The 23,424-nt window shown below is 43.7% G+C and overlaps 1 protein-coding gene across 3 annotated transcripts in view; it reads right to left on the reverse strand.

Annotated features, from left to right (window-relative positions):
* LOC139371235 (6-phosphofructo-2-kinase/fructose-2,6-bisphosphatase 4-like) overlaps positions 1-23,424 on the reverse strand; it is a 40,674-nt gene that overhangs the window by 8,393 nt on the left and 8,857 nt on the right. Inside the window, exons 1-10 of one of the 3 annotated variants that reach the window (XM_071111452.1) lie at positions 18,804-19,039; positions 17,086-17,202; positions 14,923-15,019; positions 14,562-14,628; positions 14,150-14,224; positions 11,268-11,324; positions 11,060-11,181; positions 3,792-3,999; positions 3,511-3,657; positions 1,178-1,282 (exon numbers count right to left, since the gene is read on the reverse strand). In XM_071111452.1, coding sequence (XP_070967553.1) covers positions 1,178-1,282; positions 3,511-3,657; positions 3,792-3,999; positions 11,060-11,181; positions 11,268-11,324; positions 14,150-14,224; positions 14,562-14,628; positions 14,923-15,019; positions 17,086-17,202; positions 18,804-19,014 — 1,206 coding nt within the window. In that variant the 5' untranslated portion in view covers positions 19,015-19,039. Of the gene's footprint in view, positions 1-1,177; positions 1,283-3,510; positions 3,658-3,791; positions 4,000-11,059; positions 11,182-11,267; positions 11,325-14,149; positions 14,225-14,561; positions 14,629-14,922; positions 15,020-17,085; positions 17,203-18,803; positions 19,040-23,424 lie in introns of those variants that run through there. The other 2 variants (XM_071111453.1, XM_071111454.1) reach the window with 2 other exon arrangements.

Consider the following 23,424-nt stretch of genomic DNA (forward strand, 5'->3'; position numbering starts at 1 on the left):
TTAAATACATTTTAGAATAAGGCTGTAATGTTACAAAATGTGGAAAAGTGAAGGGGTCTGGATACTTTCCAAATGCATAGTATGTAGCTATTTATTTAGCAAGCTAAAAACACAGCCTAACGTTAGCAAGCTGCTGGGAGAATGTCATGTCAGTGGATGAATGGCCGACCTTTTCCCTCTCATATCGTTTTTCGGCGGCTACAGCTAGAGATGCAGGTGCCATTTACTTAGCCAACAAGAAATGTGAATTGCTTTGCTAAGCTGAATGACAGGTAACTTATACTTATACAGGTAACAAGCACATCTCTTAGTTGTTTATCAAATGTATTTGGCATCGATTAAATGGGCAGGCAGGCAGTTCCCCATTCGGTTGTCAAAACTTGCGTTGGGACAAGCATGCATTGGCAAGCAAGCTGCACAAGGGCGAGCAGGCTACTATTCCCCATCGTTAATCAGTGCAATTTTGACGGCCAATTTCAAGCTGAAAAAGTTTGAGAGTTTATCTACTTTTGCCTTGTTAGATTTTAGCTCATCTCGCTCTGGCTAACGTTAGTTGTTGATCTTAGGGAGGGAGAGAGCCTATCTGTTCATGGTTGTTTGATCAATAGGACTGTAAAGTTTCCAAATGTATGGATGTCTGTGGTACAGTACTTAAATATTTACAGAAATCTATTCAGGTGTATATTTTGGCTTTTGGCGAATGCTTTCTAATGGTCTAAAGTCACACTGACGCTACTGCCTGTAAACACAGTCCAGCTCAAAGTAAATTTTTGCAGGCCAGTGTGGCAAATGGCTTATTTGCATATAGGCCTACTGTAGCTCTGATTGACTATGGCGCACCGGTCTGTGTAGATTCCGGTCCTGGACAAGACTGACACGTTTTTATTTACTGCAGTGTCTTAATTGTCCAAACGCACAGCTGCTTTCCAACTATATATTGCTATAGAATTTTCACAAATGCCTTACTCTGTCAATCCCAAACATTCCATGAAAGTATGGAAACGGCCATATCTAAGTGCTGGCTTGTCAAAAACATTGTTAAGAACTCTTCAGCAAAAGCAAGTCCTCACACATATTTATTGACACATAAAACCAGCATTCAGGTTGGCAGAGCACTTTCATAATACATAAAGATGATTTAACAAATGAGGCATTAGAGAATGTTCATCTCACTCACCTCTCCCTTTGGGTAACGGTAGCGGTATTTGTCCTGGTCCCTCATTGCAAACTCCAGTGGGTAGTGCTGCTGGATCTCCTCATACATCATCTCCTCACACACACCCTGAGGATAAACACACATGCATCACTTCAGTTACTCAAACACACCGCAACATAATTAGTAAATCACAGACTTGCACAATTTTCCAAATCTACAGCTGTATATTGCATTTTAGTCACACTGTTTATGCACACTCCATATTTATATATATATATACTGGGTTCTTGACAAACCTCACTAATATATCTTCTGCCGATGCAGTCCGGACCCTGAACAGCACCTACCCCCAGGCCAGAAGACTGCTAAATAGTTAGTTAAATAGTTAACCAATAGGTACCCGGACTATCTGCATGGACTCTTTCTGAACTTAACTTATCACATATCCTGCTGCTACTGTGTATTATCCATCCTGTTGCCTAGTCACTTGATCCCTACCTATATGTACACATCTACCTCAATTATCTCATACCACTGCATATCAACTCAGTACTGGTACCCCGTGTATACAGCGAAGTTATCGTTACTCATTGTGTATTTAATCCCTGTGTTATTATTTTTTCCATTATTTCAAAAAATTTGTTGTGAGGGGTCCATAAGTAAGCATTTCACTGTTAGTCTACACCTACTGTTTACAAAGAATGTGATTTACACATCATTCTTAGTAGATCTTGTGTAAATTAATCCAGTGTATATATATGTACAGATTAAGAGTTTCCAACCTTTTCTAGTATGAGAAAGAAATGAAACTTCACAAGCTACTAATTTCATTTGAGGTTTCAAATAGGTATATTCTCTTCTCTCCCCTGCAACTCTTCCTCCGGGTCCTTTGTGTACTATATATTTTGTGTCAATATACCTGGTAAAATAATGGTTAATAAACAACTAAGGAGGGCCCTATAAAATCAGATTTCTTCCCCAAATAGATTTTTTAAAATATTTTCCCAAATTAGGTTTTCTGAGTTTTACTTTTCTTGGTATTCACTTTTTTATTTATTTATTATTTCACTCTCAAAATTACAATTGTTCATAGAGAAACAACAGAATTTGATGTTCTGAGCCCACCGTCAATGCTTAAATCATATCAGAAGACTGTTTTCTTTCAGGCCTAAAAAACAAAGGAAAAAAATCAATTTATTAGCCCAATTCCCCTTCAATTGCACATGTGCTGTCTAATGTGCCGGTCTAGCGATGGTTCTGTACTGCTGCTGCTCATTTCATGGCAAAATTGACAAATAACTAATAAATACTAATGATATACATCCGCCAGGTAAGCATACTTGGCAGTTAACATTTAAATTGAGAAGGTTTTGGGGAAAGTATCTGTCAACGCACAAGATTTATCGCATCAACTGGCTGGCTACATAGTGCGTAGACAAACAAACGCGTGTACCAGGCAATATTGCAGGAAATTAATTCGCTGATATGGTGTGTTTAAGCAAATAGTGTCTAACCAGGGGTGGGATAATGTCAATGTTGCGATGATTAGATAGTAGCTGGGAGTTGCGGTGTCTGATGTGAGATTAGTTTATGACAGTTTGCGGTAGAACACTTGAAAATTGCATGAACTTTCAGAATTGTTTGGCGAGCTACTGGTAGCTCGCAACCTGTTAGAGGCCCCTAGTATAGATTGTAGCTATAGCGCTGTCTTAGGCGTCTCATAGTACGGACATTGCAATTTATTGCCCTGGCCACATCTGCATTCCTCATGCCTCCTTGCAGCATGCCTAAGGCACGTTCACGCAGATGAGCAGGCATCTTTCTTTTGGTGTTTTTCAGTCAGTAGAAAGTCCTCTTTAGTGTCCTAAGTTTTCATAACTGTGACCTTAGTTGCCTACTGTCTGTAAGCTGTTAGTGTCTTCACAACCGTTCCACAGGTGCATGTTCATTAATTGTTTATGGTTCATTGAAGAAGCATGGTAAACCGTGTTTAAGCCCTTTACAATGAAGATCTGTGAAGTTATTTGGATTTTTACGAATTATCCTTGAAAGACAGGGTCCTGAAAAAGGGACGTTTCTTTTTTTGCTGAGTTTACTTCATGAAGGTACTGTAGAATCATGAGAACGGCAATATATATCGTATCGGCACCTGAGTATCGTAATATCGGATTGTGAGGTCCATGGCAGCTCTAATAGATTGCATTTGGATTACTTTTAGGAGCTAGTAACATAAGCATTTTGCTGCACCTGCTATAACATCTGCCCAACTGTGTATGCGACCAAAAACCTTTAATTTGATATCACACACAGTCACACAGGTGGCACTGTGCAATATTGAAAAGTTGAGTTCTTACGGCGTCTATCTCGTTGAGCGCCTTCCACTGCTCGTACGGCACAGACACTGCCTCAGCTGTCTGGATGGTCCTCTTCATCTGGCTGGTCCACACCTTCAGATCACTGATTTCCTGAGACTGGATGAACTGGCCCAGATAATTGGCAAACTGCACATGGAAAAAATCCACACAAAAGGGAAAAGAGAGAATAAAAAAAATATGTAAACCTATTCAATATTAAAGAAATTAAAAAGTAGAATATGTAAGGAAGAGATCAAGTCTAGGGATAGAGTTAGCCATACCTCCTTGCCCCTGGGGGAGAGTCCAGAGTCTCCTCCAATGCAGCCCTTGACATTGAGGTCACTCTCTCCATGGCGACACAAGTAGATGGAGCGTGGTGTGATGTGGATGTTCATGAGGTAGTAGACGATCCGGCTCTGGATGTGGTCCTGGACCTGGTTCACCAGGTACCTCCGGCCCACGTCCATAATCTTGATGTAGGACAGATCCCTGGGAGAGAGGGGTGAGGGACAGGCCAGAGAGCTTTAGGAATCCCATACTTTACAAGAGAGAACACCTCTTAGAAACAACATGCATTGAAACCAGCTTTAAAAAAATTCACATTAAAAGGACAAGCAACGTAATTGACTGTTGTAATTGGAAATTATTTGATTAATGTTTTTCATGTATTTGACAGACAAGATGGTGCCGACCTATTTCTAGCTCCTAGCCAACTTTGCAGTATTCTTTGGAGTTATTTCTTACATTATTTGCTAAGAATGTTGGATATTCAAGCAGAAATTTGAATTCCAGGGCTCCCGAGCGGCGCAGCGGTCTAAGGCACTGCATCGCAGTGCTAGCGGCGTCACTACAGACCCGGGTTCGATCCCAGGCTCTGTCGCAGCTGGCCGCGACTGGGAGACCCACGAGGCAGCGCATAATTGGCCCAGCGTCGTCCGGGTTAGGGGAGGGTTTGTCCTTGTCGCATTGCCCTCTAGCGGCTCCTTGTGGCAGGCCGGGCACATGCATGCTGACTTCAGTCGCAAGCTGTACGTGTTTCATCTGACACTGGTGCGGCTGGCTTCCGGGTTAAACGAGCAGTGTGTCTGTCAAGAAGCAGTGCGGCTTGGCGTGGTAGTGTTTCTGAGGATGCATGGCTCTCGACCTTCGCCTCGCCCAAGTCCGTACGGGAGTTGCAGCGATGGGACAAGACTAACTCCCAATACATTTTACTTCCCTGACATGGATCCTTTGTTTAAACTTCCAGAGGCAGCTGTATTCATCCTAGGAGCTGCACTAAAGAGGTAGGAATGGGGCCCTAGTCAGACTTGGGTGTTGTGCATACCATCCATCCCTTGCTTCCTAGTATATTACTCGCCAATGTTCAGTCCCTGGACAGTAAAGTAGAGGAGCTCAGGGCAAGGATCTCCTTCCAAAGAGACATCAATCCTATTTGCCAAAGTACAATCATTGGATAACAAAATAGATGAACTACAAGCACGAATATACAGTTGAAGTCGGAAGTTTACATACACCTTAGTCAAATACATTTAAACTCAGTTTTTCATAATTCCTGACATTTAATCCTAGTAAAAATTCCCTGTCTAGAGCAGTTAGGATCACCACTTTATTTTAAGAGTGTGAAATGTCAGAATAATAGTAGATAATGATTTATTTCAGCTTTTCTTTCTTTCATCACATTCCCAGTGGGCCAGAAGTTTACATACACTCAATTAGTATTTGGTAGCATTGCGTTTAAATTGTTTAACTTGGATCAAACGCTTCGGGTAGCCTTTCACAAGCTTCCCACAATAAGTTGGGTGAATTTTGGCCCATTCCTCCTGACAGAGCTGGTGGAACTGAGTCAGGTTTGTAGGCCTTCTTGCTCGCACACGCTTTTTCAGTTCTGCCCACACATTTTCTATAGGATCGAGGTAAGGGCTTTGTGATGGCCACTCCAATATCTTGACTTTGTTGTCCTTAAGCCATTTTGCCACAACTTTGGAAGTGTGCTTGGGGTCATTGTCCATTTGGAAGACCCATTTGCGACCAAGCTTTAACAAGACTGATGTCTTGAGATGTTGCTTCAATATATCCATATAATTTTCCTACCTCATGACGCTATCTATTTTGTGAAGTGCACCAGTCCCTCCTACAGCAAAGCACCCCCACAACATGAGGCTGCCACCCCCGTGCTTCACGGTTGGGATGGTGTTCTTCGGCTTGCAAGCCTCCCCCTTCTTCCTCCAAACATAACGATGGTCATTATAGCCAAACAGTTCTAATTTTTTTTTCATCAGACCAGAGGAAATTTCTCCAGAAAGTATGATCTTTGTCCCCATGTACAGTTGCAAACCGTAGTCTGGCTTTTTTATGGCGGTTTTGGAGCAGTGGCTTCTTCCTTGCTGGGCGGCCTTTCAGGTTATGTCGATATAGGACTTGTTTTACTGTGGATATAGATACTTTTGTACCTGTTTCCTCCAGCATCTTCACAAGGTCCTTTGCTGTTGTTCTGGGATTGATTTGCACTTTTCACACCGAAGTACGTTCATCTCTAGGAGACAGAACGCATCTCCTTCCTGAGCGGTATAACGGCTGCGTGGTCCCATGGTGTTTATACGTACATTGTTTGTACAGATAAACATGGTACCTTCAGGCATTTGGAAATTGCTCCCAAGGATGAACCAGACTTGTGGAGGTCTACAATTCTTTTTCTGAGGTCTTGGTTGATTTCTTTGATTTTCCCATGACGTCAAGCAAAGAGACACAGAGTTTGAAGGTAGGCCTTGAAATGCATCCACAGGTACACCCCCAAAATGATATCAATTAGCCTATCAGAAACTTCTAAAGCAATGACATCATTTTCTGGAATTTTCCAAGCTGTTTAAAGGCACAGTCAACTTATTGTAAACTTCTGACCCACTGGAATTGTGATACAGTGAATTATAAGAGAAATAATATGTTTTAACAATTGTTGGAAAAATGACTTGTGTTATGCATTAAGTAATGTCCTAAATGACTTGCCAAAACTATAGTTTGTTAGCAAGAAATTTTTGGAGTGGTTGAAAAACAAGTTTTAATGACTCCAACCTAAGTGTATGTAAACTTCAACTGTATATCCTACCAACTGGACATTAAAAACTGTAATATCTTATGTTTCACAGAGAGGTGGCTGAACGACGACATGAATAACATACATCTGGCGGGTTATGCACTGTATCGGCAGGACAGAACAGTAGCCTCTGGTAAGACAAGGGGTAGCGGCCTACGTATATTTATAAACAACAGCTGGTGCACGATATCTAAGGTCTCAAGGTTTTGCTCACCTAGAGGTAGAGTATCTCATGAAACTGTAGACCACACTATTTACTAAGATAGTTTATCTATATTCTTCGTAGCTGCAAACAGGAAAACGCTCATCCAGAAGCAGCGCTCCTAGTGGCCGTGGACTTTAATGCAGGAAAACCTAAATTCGTTTGACCTAATTTCTATCAGCATGTTAAATGTGCAACCTAAGAGAAAAAAATTCTAGACCACCTTTACTCCACACACAGAGATGCATACAAAGCTCTCCCTCACCCTCCATTTGGCAAATCTGACCATAATTCTATTGTCCTGATTCCTGCTTACAAGCAAAAACTAAAGCAGGAAGCACCAGCGACTCGTTCAATAGAAAAGTGGTCAGATGAAGCAGATGCTAAGCTACAGGACTGTTTTGCTATCACAGACTGGAATATGTTCCGGGATTCTCCGATGGCATTGAGGAGTACACCACATCAGTCACTGGCTTCATCAAAAAGTGTATCAATGACATCATCCTCACAGTGACTGTCCGTACATACCAACCATAAACCATGGATTACAGACAACATCCACACTGAGCTAAAGGCTAGAGCTGCCGCTTTCAAGCAAAGCGACAAACCATCAAACAGGCAAAACAGGACTAAGATCGAATCGTACTACACCGGCTCAGACGCTCGTTGGATGTGGCAGGACTTGCAAACTATTACAGACTACAAAAGGGAAGCACAGCCGCGAGCTACTCAGTGACATGAGCCTACCAGAAGAGCTACATCACTCTCTGAGGCAAGTAACACTGAAACATGCACGAGAGCATCAACTGTTCCAGACAACTGTGTGATCACGCTCTCCATAGCCGATGTAAGTGAGACCTTTAAACTAGGGATGCACCGATATGACATTCTTTGGACAATATCTGATATGTGTGTGTTTCAAACATTTTCCCAAATGCCATTGAAATGGCAGCAGCGGTAAGAGAACCAGCACATTCTTAAGCATGCCATGCAGCTTTCCTCAGTAGGAAATCCTCATCGACCCACTGTGCTCGACCAGTCGGCGAAAGCCAACATCATCCACGACAGAGAACGGTTTATTATCAAGGGCATTGAATTCCATTATCTTGGAGTTAATGGATTTCGCATTTGAGTTGTCTGGCTGAAATTGTCTTAATCTTTCAAATGACTGCTCGATCCACACAGCAGACATTGTAGGCTAGGTGTTGCACGTGCAGTGCTATATTTTTCGTGGCATCATTACGGGATCTACCTACGTTATTTAGGTACGCACGTCAGCTTTGACATCGGTTTTGCACATCGGCCGAAGCCAATACTGGCATTTTTAGCTAATATCGTCCGATTCCGACATGCTTACCGATATATCATGCATCCCGACTTTAAACAGGTCAACATACACAAGGCCGCAGGGCCAGGCGTATTACCAGGACGTGTACTCCGAGCATGCGCTGACCAACTGGCAAGTGTCTTCACTGACATTTTCAACCTGTCCCTGACTGAGGCAGACCACCATAGACTCTGTGCCCAAGAACACCAAGGTAACCTGCCTAAATGACTACCGACTCGTAGCACTCTGTAGCGATGAAGTGCTTTGAAAGGCTGGTCATGGCCCGCATCAACACCATTATCCCTGAAACCCTAGACCCACTCCAATTTTCAGACCGCCCCAACAGATCCACAGATGATGCAATCTCTATTCATTGACTATAGCTCAGCTTTCAACACCTTAGTGCCCTCAAAGCTCATCACTAAGCTAAGGACCCTGGGACTAAACACCTCCCTCTGCAACTGGATCCTAGACTTCCTGACAGGCCGCCCCCAGCTGGTAAGGGTAGGTAACACCACATCTGCCACGCTGATATTCAACACAGGGGCCCCCTCAGGGGTGCGTGCTCAGTCCCCTCCTGTACTCCCTGTTCACTCATGACTGCACGGCCAGGCACGACTCCAACACCATCATTAAGTTTTTTGATGACAACAGTGGTAGACCTCTCCATCAACGTGATCAAGACAAAGGAGATGATTGTGCACTACAGGAAAAGGAGGACCGAGCACACACCCATTCTCATCGACAGGGCTGTAGTGGAGTGGGTTGAGAGCTTCAAGTTCCTTGGTATTCACATCACCAACAAAATATCATGGTCCAAACACACCAAGACAGTCATGAAGAGGGCACGACAACACCTATTCCCCCTCAAGAGACTGAAAATATTTGGCATGGGTCCTCAGATCCTCAAAAGGTTCTACAGCTGTACCATTGAGAGCATGGTTGCATCACTGTCTGGTATGGCAACTGCTCAGCCTCCGACTGCAAGGCACTACAGAGGGTAGTGCATATGGCCCAGTACATCACTGGGACAAAGCATCCTGCCATCCAGCACCTCTATACCAGGCGGTGTCAGAGGAAGGCCCTAAAAATGGTCACCGCCCTAGTCAAAGACTGTTCTCTCTGCTACTGCACGGCAAGAGGTACCAGAGCGCCAAGTCTAGGTCCAAAACGCTTCTCAACAGCTTCTACCCACAAGCCATAAGACTCATGAACAGCTAATCAAATGGCTACCCAGACTATTTGCAAATCAAATTTTATTTGTCAAATACACATGGTTAGCAGATGTTAATGCGAGTGTAGCGAAATGCTTGTGCTTCTAGTTCCGACAATGCAGTAATAACCAACGAGTAATCTAACCTAACAATTCCAAAACTACTACCTTATATACACACAAGTGTAAAGGGATAAAGAATATGTACATAAAGATAAATGAATGAGTGATGGTACAGAACGGCAAAGGCAAGATACAATAGATGGTATCGAGTACAGTATATACATATGAGATGAGTAATGTAGGGTATGTAAACATTATATAAAGTGGCGTTATTTAAAGTGGCTAGTGATACATTTTTTACATCAATATTTCCAATATTAATGTGGCTTGAGTTGAGTCAGTATGTTGGCAGCAGCCACTCAATGTTAGTGGTGGCTGTTTAACAGTCTGATGGCCTTGAGATAGAAGCTGTTTTTCAGTCTCTCGGTCCCAGCTTTGATGCACCTGTACTGACCTCACCTTCTGGATGATAGCGGGGTGAACAGGCATTGGCTCGGGTGGTTGTTGTCCTTGATGATCTTTATGGCCTTCCTGTGACATCGGGTGGTGTGTAGGTGTCATGGAGGGCAGGTAGTTTGCCCCCGGTGATGCGTTGTGCAGACCTCACTACCCTCTGGAGAGCCTTACAGTTGTGGGCGGAGCAGTTGCCGTACCAGGCAGTGATTCAGCCCGACAGAATGCTCTCGATTGTGCATCTGTAAAAGTTTGTGAGGGCTTTTGGTGACATGCCGGATTTCTTCTGCCTACTGAGGTTGAAGAGACGCTGCTGCGCCTTCTTCACCACGCTGTTTGTGGGTGAACCAATTCAGTTTGTCCGTGATGTGTACGCCGAGGAACTTAAAACTTACTACCCTCTCCACTCCTGTCCCATCGATGTGGTTAGGGGGGTGCTCCCTCTGCTGTTTCCTGAAGTCCACGATCATCTCCTTTGTTTTGTTGACTTTGAGTGTGAGGTTATTTTCCTGACATCACACTCCGAGGGCCCTCACCTCCTCCCTGTAGGCCATCTCGTCATTGTTGGTAATCAAGCCTACCACTGTAGTGTCGTCTGAAAACTTGATTATTGTCACCCCCACTGCATTGTCACCCCCCCTCTTTTACACTACTGCTATTCTGTTTATTATTTATGCATTGTCACTTTAACTCTACCTACATGTACATATTAGCTCGACTAACCAGTGCCCCCGCACATTGACTCTGTACCAGTTACCACCTGTATAAAGCCTCGCTATTTACATTTTAATACTGCTCTTTAATTATTTGTAACGTTTATTTCTTATTATTTTCTAGGTTATCTATTTTTTACTTAACACTTATTTTTCTTAAAACTGCATTGTTGGTTAAGGGCTTGTAAGTAAGCATTTAAATACAACACCGGTTGTATTCAGCGCATGTGACAAATAAAATGTGATTCGATTTGATTATTAGTACGCCTGCGCAGTAGTCTCACTGGAGATGGACCTGGCCTGAGTGTAGTGGCGACTATGTTCTGTGAAGTAAACATTGTTAAACTGGAACCTAGTCGGTGTGTGATTTTGAATTAACAGTTACAACTGTAAAAGCAACGACTTTTGAATAGAAAACAGTCCACAGAACGCTTTGATGAAATAGTAGGAGACAACTCTTTGTTCCTCATTGAGATAAGATGCTCACCTGTCCAGAACTTCATCCAGGGTCTCATAGGAGTTCTCATAACACTTGATCCTCTTCTTGAAGTCCTCCATAGCCTCCTCTGTGTTGCAGTTGGTGTAGTCAGGGCTGCCCAGCTTCACTTGCTGAGCAGAGAAAGACACAGTGGAAATAAGACTTATTGGTGCTCTCTATAAAGAGTTAGCAACAGGAACTGTGGATGATCACTCACCACAATGTTTTCTGCAATGACTTCAGGGTCTTCACAAACAGACTCTACAAAAAACACCTAGGAGAAAAGGGAATACAGTAAACCCCCAGGATAGACAAAACATCTAAGTCACATAAATGGGTAGGGTGTTAACCAACAAAACCAATGCATGCATGACCACAAGGCTAAAAACAGACAGGGTTGGCTACAATCAAAGGATTATTGACAACATGTAAGCTATATTTCATCTGTAAATGTTTATTGAAAAATAAATTTGCCCAATAAGCAGTTGTTCGGTTTCAGATACATTGTTACAGTTGTTGGTGAACTAGCTACCCTAGCCATGTTACTGCAGATATGATGTGTCAAAACAAGAGATGGTATCAAGAACAAAATTACAACCAGCTGAAATAAACCATCTACAATTCATCACACAGCAGCTTCTAGTTATTGCCGCTAGCTAGGGCGGATAAATCGAATTCAGATCAAAATTGAGATATTGACATGTGCAATATCCATATAGCAAGAGACTGGCTACCATGTTCTCCTTTCTTTGACATGCCATTAATACAACAAAAACCCTACGGTACCTCCAATGAGATGCGCTAGACTGCGTTTATTCCCTCTGTACAAGCACAGAGGATGCTGACCAATCACAAGTGGGCTCTCTCACCCTCTGCATGGCATGCTCATGCTGGCCAATCCACATAGAGCGAGCAGTTACATGTTGGTGAAGAGAGAGTGTGAGTCGGAAACGTAAGTGCTGCTAGTGCCAACAAGAAGCCGATTTGGTGCCAAAGAAGGGCGCATCTTCAGTGATGGCAGTATTTCGGCTACAGGCAATCTGATGTCAACCAAGTGCAAGTGTTTTGCAAAAAGTACCTCAGAGTTGTGGTGACAACAAGAGGCAACAAAAAATCTATTCCATAATTTGAATTTAAAAAACATCCCACTGACACAGAAATCACAGAGGCAATCACCTATCACATAGCCAACGACATGGTTCCTATTTACACAGTCAGTAAAGACTGCTTCAAGAAGATGATAAACAAGCTGGACAGGAGATACAAGATTCCATCTCGCACATTTATTTCTCCCAAGTCGCCATCCCAACACTGTATAACAAACTTAAGGGAGAAGTTTAAACATTGAATGCTGTGTTGAATGACTGGACCAGACTCCAATGTTTTGGACACAGGATGCACCTTGTAATCGATAGACTACGTGTCACATGTTTTTAAGGCACCGACTTATAATTTAAATTATAATAATGATGGAGCCTACTTCTACATAATTACACAATCATAAGACTCCTATTCCATCTGCAGCCCATGGCTGACTGAATAAACAATGAACTTAGTTTATTTAAGAACTTTTATTTTTTATTTTATTTTACCTTTATTTAACCAGGCAAGTCAGTTAAGAACAAATTCTTATTTTCAATGACGGCCTGGGAACAGTGGGTTAACTGCCTGTTCAGGGGCAGAACGACAGATTTGTACCTTGTCAGCTCGGGGGTTTGAACTCGCAACCTTCCGGTTACTAGTCCAACGCTCTAACCACTAGGCTACCCTGCCGCCCTAATAGGCCTAATGGTAAAATAGGAACTCATGTTAATGAATAAGTGCTGCACTTTTTATGATCATGTTTTTTAAATGTTATTTATTTATTTCCCCTTTATTTAACCAGATAGGCTAGTTGTTCTCAAGTTCTCATTTACAACTGCGACCTGGCCAAGATAAAGCAAAGCAGTTCGACACAAACAACAACACAGAGTTACATGTGGAATAAACAAACAGTCAATAATACAATATAAAAAGTATATATACAGTGTGTGCAAATGAGTTAAGATTAGAGAGGTAAGGCAATAAATAGGCCATAGTGGCAAAGTAATTACAATATAGCAATTAAACACTGGAGTGATAGATGTGCAGAAGATGAATGTGCAAGTAGAGATACTGGGGTGCAAAGGAGCAAGATAAATAACTAAATACAGTATGGGGATGAGGTAGTTGGATGGGCTATTTACAGATGGGCTATGTACAGGTGCAGTGATCTGTGAGCTGCTCTGACAGCTGGTGCTTAAAGCTAGTGAGGGAGATATGAGTCTCCAGCTTCAGTGATTTTTGCAGTTCGTTCCAGTCATTGGCAGCAGAGAACTGGAAGGAGAGGCGGCCGAAGGAGGAATTGGCTTTGGGGGTGACCAGTGAGATATACCTGCTGGAACGCATGCTACGGGTGGGTGCTGCTATTGTGACCAGTGGGCTTTACCTAGCAAAGACTTGTAGATGACCTGGAGCCAGTGGGTTTGTCGACGAGTATGAAGCGAGGGCCAGCCAACGAGAGCATACAGGTAGGATCGGTAGGATGGTCAGTTTTCCGAGGGTATGTTTGGCAGCATGAGTGAAGGATGCTTTGTTGTGAATGTTCAAAATGTATGTTTGTTAATATGTAGGTGTAATAATCCTATTATTATATATAGCCTATAACAATGTTGGAACATAGTTATTCACTCTACATTCATATGATCTCATTTAATAAGTGATGTTCTATACCCTGACAGTTGGTTTAACCATGTCTGACGGAATTACCAAGTTTTCACACAAGTGTTGAAAATTGCAATTCATAATTGATATTCCAATATCTGGCCCCACAAAAAATATTTTAGATAATTTGTCCAAATCGTGCAGCCCTAACGCTAGCTATCATTGAAAATAAGAATTTGTTTTTAACTGACTTGCCTAGTTAAACAAAGTTTAAATTAAAGAAATACTATATAAAAAGTGACAACACCTAGCATTTTACCTCAGAGTTGTGCACTCATTTTTGTTGTGATGTTGTCAACTCACCTGTCTATACACAAGCATGATCATCATCACCACCACTGAAGAAGCCAACATTACCTTGAAGCCATTCTGCTCAGCAAACGCAGTGATGGTCCCTCTCCTCTCTCTAGTGGTGTTAGTGGCATCAAACACCTGGAGAAAGAACGAAACACACACCATCACACAGTATTCACACAGACTGCCAGAAGCACTGCACTGTAATCCATATACAAATACACATTGAGATATCACAGCATTTCATGGCGGGATAATCCCACCCTAATGTTAAAGGGCAATTCCACCACTTTCAACCTCATTTTCATTATCTACAGCACATTTCTATCACAGAAACACACAATTTCCACATATGTAGACACTAGTATTGTGCTTGTAAAAATGAAAACGAGGTTGAAAAGTGTTGGAATTGACCGCTAATGCGCACATAATCCGGCCACAATAATATATTTGTTTTTATAGTGATTGTACACACCGCAACTTGTCCTCCTTTGTCAGCGAGGTACTGTCTGACATCATTCAGTGCTGCTGACGCACACTGCCTACAAGGGACAGTGGGAAAACTGAGTCAGAGGCAGCAGTGACAAGACTAAAAAGAGCCACTGGTGGGTTAGCAGAGACAAATAAATGTAGTTTGCTTAATCACAGACACTGGTTAAAAACAGGAAGTAATATCATATAATACCGTGATATTTTAAGGCAATTTAAACCTGATTAAATAAAGGTGAAATAAAAATAAATAAATCAAAAATTGGGGTGATTCAAGGACAAGTTGATCTTCCCAGTGTTTTAACTTGTTCACAGCAGAGGATCAAAGCACTGGAAATGTTTCTTACTGTCTGATCTTCAGGCCCTCCTCGTTGTCTGGACGGAAGAACTCAAAGGACTTGTAGATCTTCACACACTCACGCCGGTACTGCCCAACATTGAACTCTAAATAGGGGAAAGAAAGAGTTACATGTTTTACTTTTCTAGATACTATTACAGACTAGAGGTCGACCGATTAATCGGAATGGCCGATTAATTAGGAACGATTTCAAGTTTTCATAACAATCGGTAATCGGCATTTTTGGACACCAATTGTGGCCATTTTTTTTGTTTTACCTTTATTTAACTAGGCAAGTCAGTTAAGAACACATTCTTATTTTCAATGACGGCCTAGGAACGGTGGGTTAACTGCTGGTGATGATTTAACAAGCGCATTCGCAAAAATAGCACTGTCATTGCACCAATGTACCTAACCATAAACATCAATGCCTTTCTTTAAAATCAATACACAAGTATATATTTGTAAACATGCATATTTCGTTAATATTGCCTGCTACCATGACTTTCTTTTAACTAGGGAAATTGTGTTACTTCTCTTGCGTTCCGTGCAAGCAGGGTATATGCAGCAGTTTGGGCTGCCTGGCTTGTTGCGAACTGTGTGAAGACCATTTATTCCTAACAAAGACCATAATTCATTTGCCAGAATTGTACATAATTATGACATAACATTAGATAAAATACGACACCCGTTAGATAAAGTACGACACCCGTTAGATAAAATACGACACCCGTTAGATAAAATACGACACCCGTTAGATAAAATACGGCATAACGTTAGATAAAATACGGCATAACGTTAGATAAAATATGACACCCGTTAGATAAAATATGACACCCGTTAGATAAAATATGACACCCGTTAGATAAAATATGACACCCGTTAGATAAAATATGACACCCTTTAGATAAAATATGACACCCGTTAGATAAAATACGGCATAACGTTAGATAAAATATGACACCCGTTAGATAAAATATGACACCCGTTAGATAAAATATGACACCCGTTAGCTAAAATACGACATAACGTTAGATAAAATATGACACCCGTTAGATAAAATATGACACCCGTTAGATAAAATATGACACCCGTTAGATAAAATACGGCATAACGTTAGATAAAATATGACACCCGTTAGATAAAATACGACATAACGTTAGATAAAATATGACATAACATTAGATAAAATATGACACCCGTTAGATAAAATATGACACCCGTTAGATAAAATACGGAACAGTTCCACTGAAAGAAAAAACATGTGGTTTTCGAAATGATAGTTTCTGGATTTGACCATATTAATGACCTAAGGCTTGTATTTCCGTGTGTTATTATGTTATAATTAAGTCTATGATTTGATATTTGATAGAGCAGTCTGACTGAGCGGTGGTAGGCAGCAGCAGGCTCGTAAGCATTCATTTAAATAAGCACTTTTGTGCGTTTTGCCAGCAGCTCTTCTTTGTGCTTCAAGCATTGAGCTGTTTATGACTTCAAGCCTATCAACTCCCGAGATTAGGCTGGTGTAACCGATGTGAAATAGCTAGCTAGTTAGCGGGGTGCGCGTTAATAGCTGTTCTATCGGTGACGGCACTCGCTCTGAGACCTTGAAGTAGTTGTTCCCCTTGCTCTGCAAGGGCCGCGGCATTTGTGAAGCAATGGATAACGATGCTTCGAGGGTGGCTGTTTTCGATGTGTTCCTGGTTCGAGCCCAGGTAGGGGCGAGGAGAGGGACAGGAAGCTATACTGTTACACTGGCAATACTAAAGTGCCTATAAGAACATCCAATAGTCAAAGGTATATGAAATACAAATGGTATAGAGAGAAATAGTCCTATAATTCCTATGATAACTACAACCTAAAACTTCTTACCTGGGAATATTGAATACTCATGTTAAAAGGAACCACCAGCTTTCATATGTTCTCATGTTCTGAGCAAGGAACTTTAATTATCATTATTACAAATAAATAAATACATGGTTTTTTTGTTTGTTTTTAAAAATCGGCCGAATAATCGGTATCGGCTTTTTTTGATCCTTCAATAATCGGTATCGGCGTTGAAAAATCATAAACGGTCGACCTCTCTTACAGACTGTTGAATTCTTACGAGTTTGAGTGTGTGTGAGTGGATTGCCGAAATGTCATTTCAGGTAAAACGGCTGAGAGTTGGTACCTCTGGTGGGCACGCCGATCCAGTTGAGATAGCGGGTGAGCTTCTTGGAGATGTAGGTCTTCCCTCTGGCTGGGAGGCCCACCGTCACTATCAGGGTGGGGCAGTTGGTCATACATACTGCACATGGAAAAAGAGTAGAGGGAGAGACAGGTTAAATTATTCTACTATATTTGGACAGACCGGCATTGAAATATAAACATAACGGAACACAGTGCAGGCTATAGCAGTGAAGGGCTCTGATTACAACATTTTTTCATTAAATTGTCCTAAATGATCCTTTGGAGTTAATTCCCAAGTTAACTTTTGTCCCTCAACTGACCTGCCCTCTGTAACTCACACTAACTATTGAACCAAGTGAAAGAGAGCAGTTTGCAAAGATGGCAACATTGTGTTGAAATCAGATAAGGACAACATATTCCACCAATCACTGTGTACTAATGCTATCTAACATGAAGAAAGAAAACCATATCAGAAAGTACTGGGGATGTTGTCAATAAGGAGTAGAGGTACCAAATGTCACAAGTGCCACCGTGGCACGCTATTGTGAAATGACAGTACAAACCAAGGCATCTGGAGACTTGTAACCTAGTTTCCACACACACACTTTCTCACACCCGATCTGTAGAGGACAGGGTGAGAGAGGAGCCAGGCTTCATATTATATCCCTTTGGTGAAAAAGACAATCCAGTGGTGTTAATACAACAAGTCAATGCCAGGAACAAATGTCAAAGTTGCCTATATGTTTGTGAGTTTCAAACATAAAAACCTGTGCAGCAAGCCAGCAACTGATCAGGTTATGTATTACAAACCATGGTGATATTCTATGACTGACCAAGCCAGTAAAACCTTAAGTTGTCATAGAGATCTCTCATGAGGGAAATGTAGCATGCAAAATACTATTGTCATAGCAGCTTATTCTGACCAGGAAAGTGGCCTATGATGTCTGGTCAACCCACAGAACAAATCATACTAATAAAAATACTATTGAACAGGGTAATACAGGCTTAGAGAAGCAGATCCACAGAGTCCAGTGCCAGGAGTCAAGACTAGAATTCCTGTTTACCAACAAGTTTGGATTGATAAAGGATGGGGCAGTGATTTAGGACAATGCCACCATGGATTACCATCTACTGGCCTGTTGTGAACAGTCAGTACTGGGAGAACAGACAATAGATACTTCAATGAGCAGTGTGTCCTGAAAGTGACTTAGTTTGCCACTAATGCTCAACCGCTTGGGTTGTTGTACTGGCATCTGCTTCTTTCACAAATCAGGACAAAATATACAATGAGATTAACACTGAGAAGCAAAGGACGTTGCTCTGGACTGGAGAGGGGCAAGTCCAATGACAGTATGAAGAACCAGTCAGAAAGGCAGTCAGAACAGACAGTCATCAGATAACAGGCAGCAAAGATCATCAATAATCGATTGCCAAGAAGACTAATGTTCTTTCTCTGGCTGACGATCACGCCGTTGACACATTTATATTTTCTCCACGTAATCAACGAAAATTGCGTTAAGACACAATATATAGATAAGAACCTGGCTTGACGCTCGGCTGCACGTTTGTAATGTCAACTAGTAAGAGATAAATGTAACGTTAGCTAACTATGAATAAAATGCATTTTCACCACGTAAACAACGTACATTAAATGTATTATTCGTGCGTGTGCAACAACCGGCTTGCGGTCTAGCCACGTCGGTAACGTTATATACGCACCCTTTCTCTGAGATATGTGTTTCTCGGGAAGGCCATTTTTACACGGCAACGGCATCCATATTTTCTTAAGCGGGTTTTGAGTGAGTTCACGCGGCGTTGCAGAGTTCGATGGTCGTTCTTCCATTCCAACTGACATTGAGGACATGGTGGTTGCTTCGACTACTGTGGCGCGGAGCCTTTTGTCATGCGTTTCAAGCGAATGGTCTCGCATCAGTGTTCTGATGAAGTCTGGCGGTATCGTGGTGAAACCGCAGAAGGATGTGCCTACCATAATCTCGCGAAAACACGCGCACATTTGCTCGGAAACAATGAAGTAACGCTGTTAATGCTATTACAATTTCCCTCAAATGTCATACTTCCAAATTTAGATTGGGATTAATGGTCTACTAAACGACTTCATTATTCCCTAAACATCTGTAGTTTCAAGTTCTCTACAAAAAGGACAATGTATCAATTCGGAGACACTAATACGTAGTATTCTGTTTACCGTAGTAACTACACAATACGACATCGTATACCGAGTATTTAAGATCAAATCACATTTTATTAGTCACATGCGCCGAATACAAAATGTGTAGACTTTCTCCATTAGAAGCAGTAGCTAATCTTCCTGGGGTCCCTGGGGGTCAACATAAAACTTGCAAATACATGACAAAGTACAGAACAGTAATAGACAAGAACAACATAATATATTCAAATTCGAATAAATTATATATAGGACAGACACCAAGAGACAACAAAAATACTATTTACACACTATTCACAGCACGCCTTCTTTATTTGTCATGAGATCCTCTCTGAGCTTCACCGCTTGAATACGGTGTATTCGGAAAGTATTCAGACCCTTGACTATCTCCATTTTGTTACGTTACAGCCTTATTCTAAAATGTATTAAATCGTTTTTTTCCCTCATCGATCTACACACAATACCCCATAATGCCAAAGCAAAAATAGTTTATTTTACATTTTTGCAAATGTATAATAAAATAAGCCTGGAAATATCACATTTACATAAGTATTCAGACCCTTTACTCAGTACTTTGTTGAAGCATTTTTGGTGGCAATTACAGCCTCGAGTCTGCTTGGGTATGACGCTTCAAGCTTGGCACACCTGTATTTGGGCAATTTCTCCCATTCTTCTCTGCAGATCCTCTCAAGCTCTGTCAGGTTGGATGGGGAGTGTTGCTGCACAGCTATTTTAGCCAGCAGCATACCACCCTGCATACCACTGCTTGCTTGCTTCTGAAGCTAAGCAGGCTTGGTCCAGGTCAGTCCCTGGATGGGAGACCAGATGCTGCTGGAAGTGGTGTTGGAGGGCCAGTAGGAGCCACTCTTTCCTCTGGTCTAAAAAAAAATATCCCAATTCCCCAGGGCAGTGATTGGGGACGCTGCCCTGTGTAGGGTGCTGTCCTTCGGATGGGACGTTAAAGGGTGTCCTGACTCTCTGAGGTCATTAAAGATCCCATGGCACTTATTGTAAGAGTAGGGGTGTCCTGGCTAAATTCCCAATCTGGCCCTCAAACCATCACAGTCACCTAATAATCCCCAGTTTACAATTGGCTCATTTATCCCCCTCCTCTCCCCTGTAACTATTCCCCAGGTCGTTGCTGTCAATGAGAATGTGTTCTCAGTCAACTTACCTGTTAAAATAACGGATAAATATTTTCAGGTCTCTCCAGAGATGTTAGATCGGGTTCAAGTCCGGGCTCTGGCTGAGCCACTCAAGGACATTCAGAGACTTGTCACTCCTGTGTTGTCTTGGCTGTGTACATAGGGTCGTTGTCCTGTTGGAGGTGAACCTTTCTCTCGATCTTGACTAGTCTCCCAGTCCCTGCCGCTGAAAAACATCCCCACAGCATGGTGCTGCCACCACTATGCTTTCCCGTAGAGATGGTGGCAGGTTTCCTCCAGACGTGATGCATCAGAAAAGAGAATCTTGTTTCTCATGGTTTGAGAGTCATTAAGTGGGCTGTCATGTACCTTTTACTGAGGAGTGGCTTCCGTCTGGCCACTCTACCATAAAGGCCTGATTGGTGGACTGCTGCAGAGATGGTTGTCCTCTGGAAGGTTCTCCCATCTCCACAGAGGAACTCTGGAGCTCTGTCAGAGTGACCATCGGTTCTTGGTCACGTCCCTGACCTAGGCCCTTCTCCCCTGATTGGTCAGTTTGGCCGGGTGGCCAACTCTAGGAAGAATTTTGGTGGTTCCAAACTTCTTCCATTTAAGAATGAAGGAGGCCACTGTGTTCTTGGGGACCTTCAATGCTGCAGACATTTTTTGTTACCCTTCCCCAGATCTGTGTCCAATCTGGAAGGGGCCCAATGTTGTCTGGTGGATCCGGCCTCTCTGGAAGGGGCTCCATGGTGCAGGGTGGAGCTGGCCTCTCTGGAAGTTAACCTATGGTGTAGGGTGGAACTAGTCTTTTTTGGAAGGGGCCCGATGGTACAGGCTGGAGCTGACCTCTCTGGATGAAGCCTGGTGGTGTAGGGTGGAGCTGGCCTCTCTGGATGTGGCCTGGTGCTGTAGGGTGGTGCTGGCCTCTCTGGATGTGGCCTGGTGGTGTAGGGTAGAGCTGGCCTCTCTGGATGTGGCCTGGTGGTGAAGGGTAGAGCTGGCCTCTCTGGATGTGGCCTGGTGGTGAAGGGTAGAGCTGGCCTCTCTGGATGTGGCCTGGTGGTGTAGGGTGGAGCTGGCCTCTCTGGATGTGGCCTGGTGGTGAAGGGTAGAGCTGGCCTCTCTGGATGTGGCCTGGTGGTGAAGGGTAGAGCAGGCCTCTCTGGATGTGGCCTGGTGGTGAAGGGTAGAGCAGGCCTCTCTGGATGTGGCCTGGTGGTGAAGGGTAGAGCAGGCCTCTCTGGATGTGGCCTGGTGGTGAAGGGTAGAGCAGGCCTCTCTGGATGGGGCCTGGTGGTGAAGGGTAGAGGAGGCCTCTCTGGATGTGGCCTGGTGGTGAAGGGTAGAGCTGGCCTCTCTGGATGAGGCCTGGTGGTGAAGGGTAGAGCAGGCCTCTCTGGATGTGGCCTGGTGGTGTAGGGTGGAGCTGGCCTCTCTGGATGTGGCCTGGTGGTGTAGGGTGGAGCTGGCCTCTCTGGATGAGGCCTGGTGGTGAAGGGTAGAGCTGGCCTCTCTGGATGTGGCCTGGTGGTGTAGGGTGGTGCTGGCCTCTCTGGATGTGGCCTGGTGGTGTAGGGTGGAGCTGGCCTCTCTGGATGAGGCCGGTTGGTGAAGGGTAGAGCTGGCCTCTCTGGATGTTGCCTGGTGGTGAAGGGTAGAGCAGGCCTCTCTGGATGTGGCCTGGTGGTGAAGGGTAGAGCAGGCCTCTCTGGATGTGGCCTGGTGGTGAAGGGTAGAGCAGGCCTCTCTGGATGTGGCCTGGTGGTGAAGGGTAGAGCAGGCCTCTCTGGATGTGGCCTGGTGGTGAAGGGTAGAGCAGGCCTCTCTGGATGGGGCCTGGTGGTGAAGGGTAGAGGAGGCCTCTCTGGATGTGGCCTGGTGGTGAAGGGTAGAGCTGGCCTCTCTGGATGAGGCCTGTTGGTGAAGGGTAGAGCAGGCCTCTCTGGATGTGGCCTGGTGGTGTAGGGTGGAGCTGGCCTCTCTGGATGTGGCCTGGTGGTGTAGGGTGGAGCTGGCCTCTCTGGATGAGGCCTGGTGGTGAAGGGTAGAGCTGGCCTCTCTGGATGTGGCCTGGTGGTGTAGGGTGGTGCTGGCCTCTCTGGATGTGGCCTGGTGGTGTAGGGTGGAGCTGGCCTCTCTGGATGAGGCCGGGTGGTGAAGGGTAGAGCTGGCCTCTCTGGATGTGGCCTGGTGGTGAAGGGTAGAGCTGGCCTGGTGGTGTAGGGTAGAGCTGGCCTCTCTGGATGTGGCCTGGTGGTGAAGGGTAGAGCAGGCCTCTCTGGATGTGGCCTGGTGGTGTAGGGTAGAGCTGGCCTCTCTGGATGTGGCCTGGTGGTGAAGGGTAGAGCAGGCCTCTCTGGATGTGGCCTGGTGGTGTAGGGTAGAGCTGGCCTCTCTGGATGTGGACTGGTGGTGTAGGGTGGAGCTGGACTCTCTGAGTGGGGGCTGGTGGTTGTGATCTTGGAGGATGTATGGCAAAGTTCCTCTTATTTTGGTTTTTGCTTTGTCCCAGAGGAGTTTCTTTCAGTTCCTAGCAAACGCCTTGACACCCTGCTTGTTCAAGTGTACTAGGTCGTACATCATCTGGGGGTGAATGTCATGGTGGATCGCCAGGTAAACATTGTCCAAGAGAGCACAGCCTCTAGACAAATAATTGTTGTTGCTTTGAATAATGTGGAAGGGCACAGCTCCATGTGGCAACAGGGTAGACATAGTGATTTTGGTGTTAGGAAATCTCTTTGCATCTCTGGCTGCCACAGGTCCTCTCATTGCCATCAAATTATTTGGCTCCCGAGTGGTGCAGTGGTCTAAGGCACTGCGTCTCAGTGCAAGAGGCATCACTACAGTCCCTGGTATCGAATCCAGGCTGTATCACATCCGGGCCGGGATGGGGAGTCCCATAGGGCAGCGCACAATTGGCACAGCGTCGTCCGGTTTTGGCTGGGGTAGGATGTCATTATAATATTTGCCCCATTTCATTTATTTCTTGACAGACTTTTCAAGACAC

This window comes from Oncorhynchus clarkii, chromosome 17 (genome assembly GCF_045791955.1).
Source record: "Oncorhynchus clarkii lewisi isolate Uvic-CL-2024 chromosome 17, UVic_Ocla_1.0, whole genome shotgun sequence".
Lineage (NCBI taxonomy): Eukaryota > Metazoa > Chordata > Actinopteri > Salmoniformes > Salmonidae > Oncorhynchus > Oncorhynchus clarkii.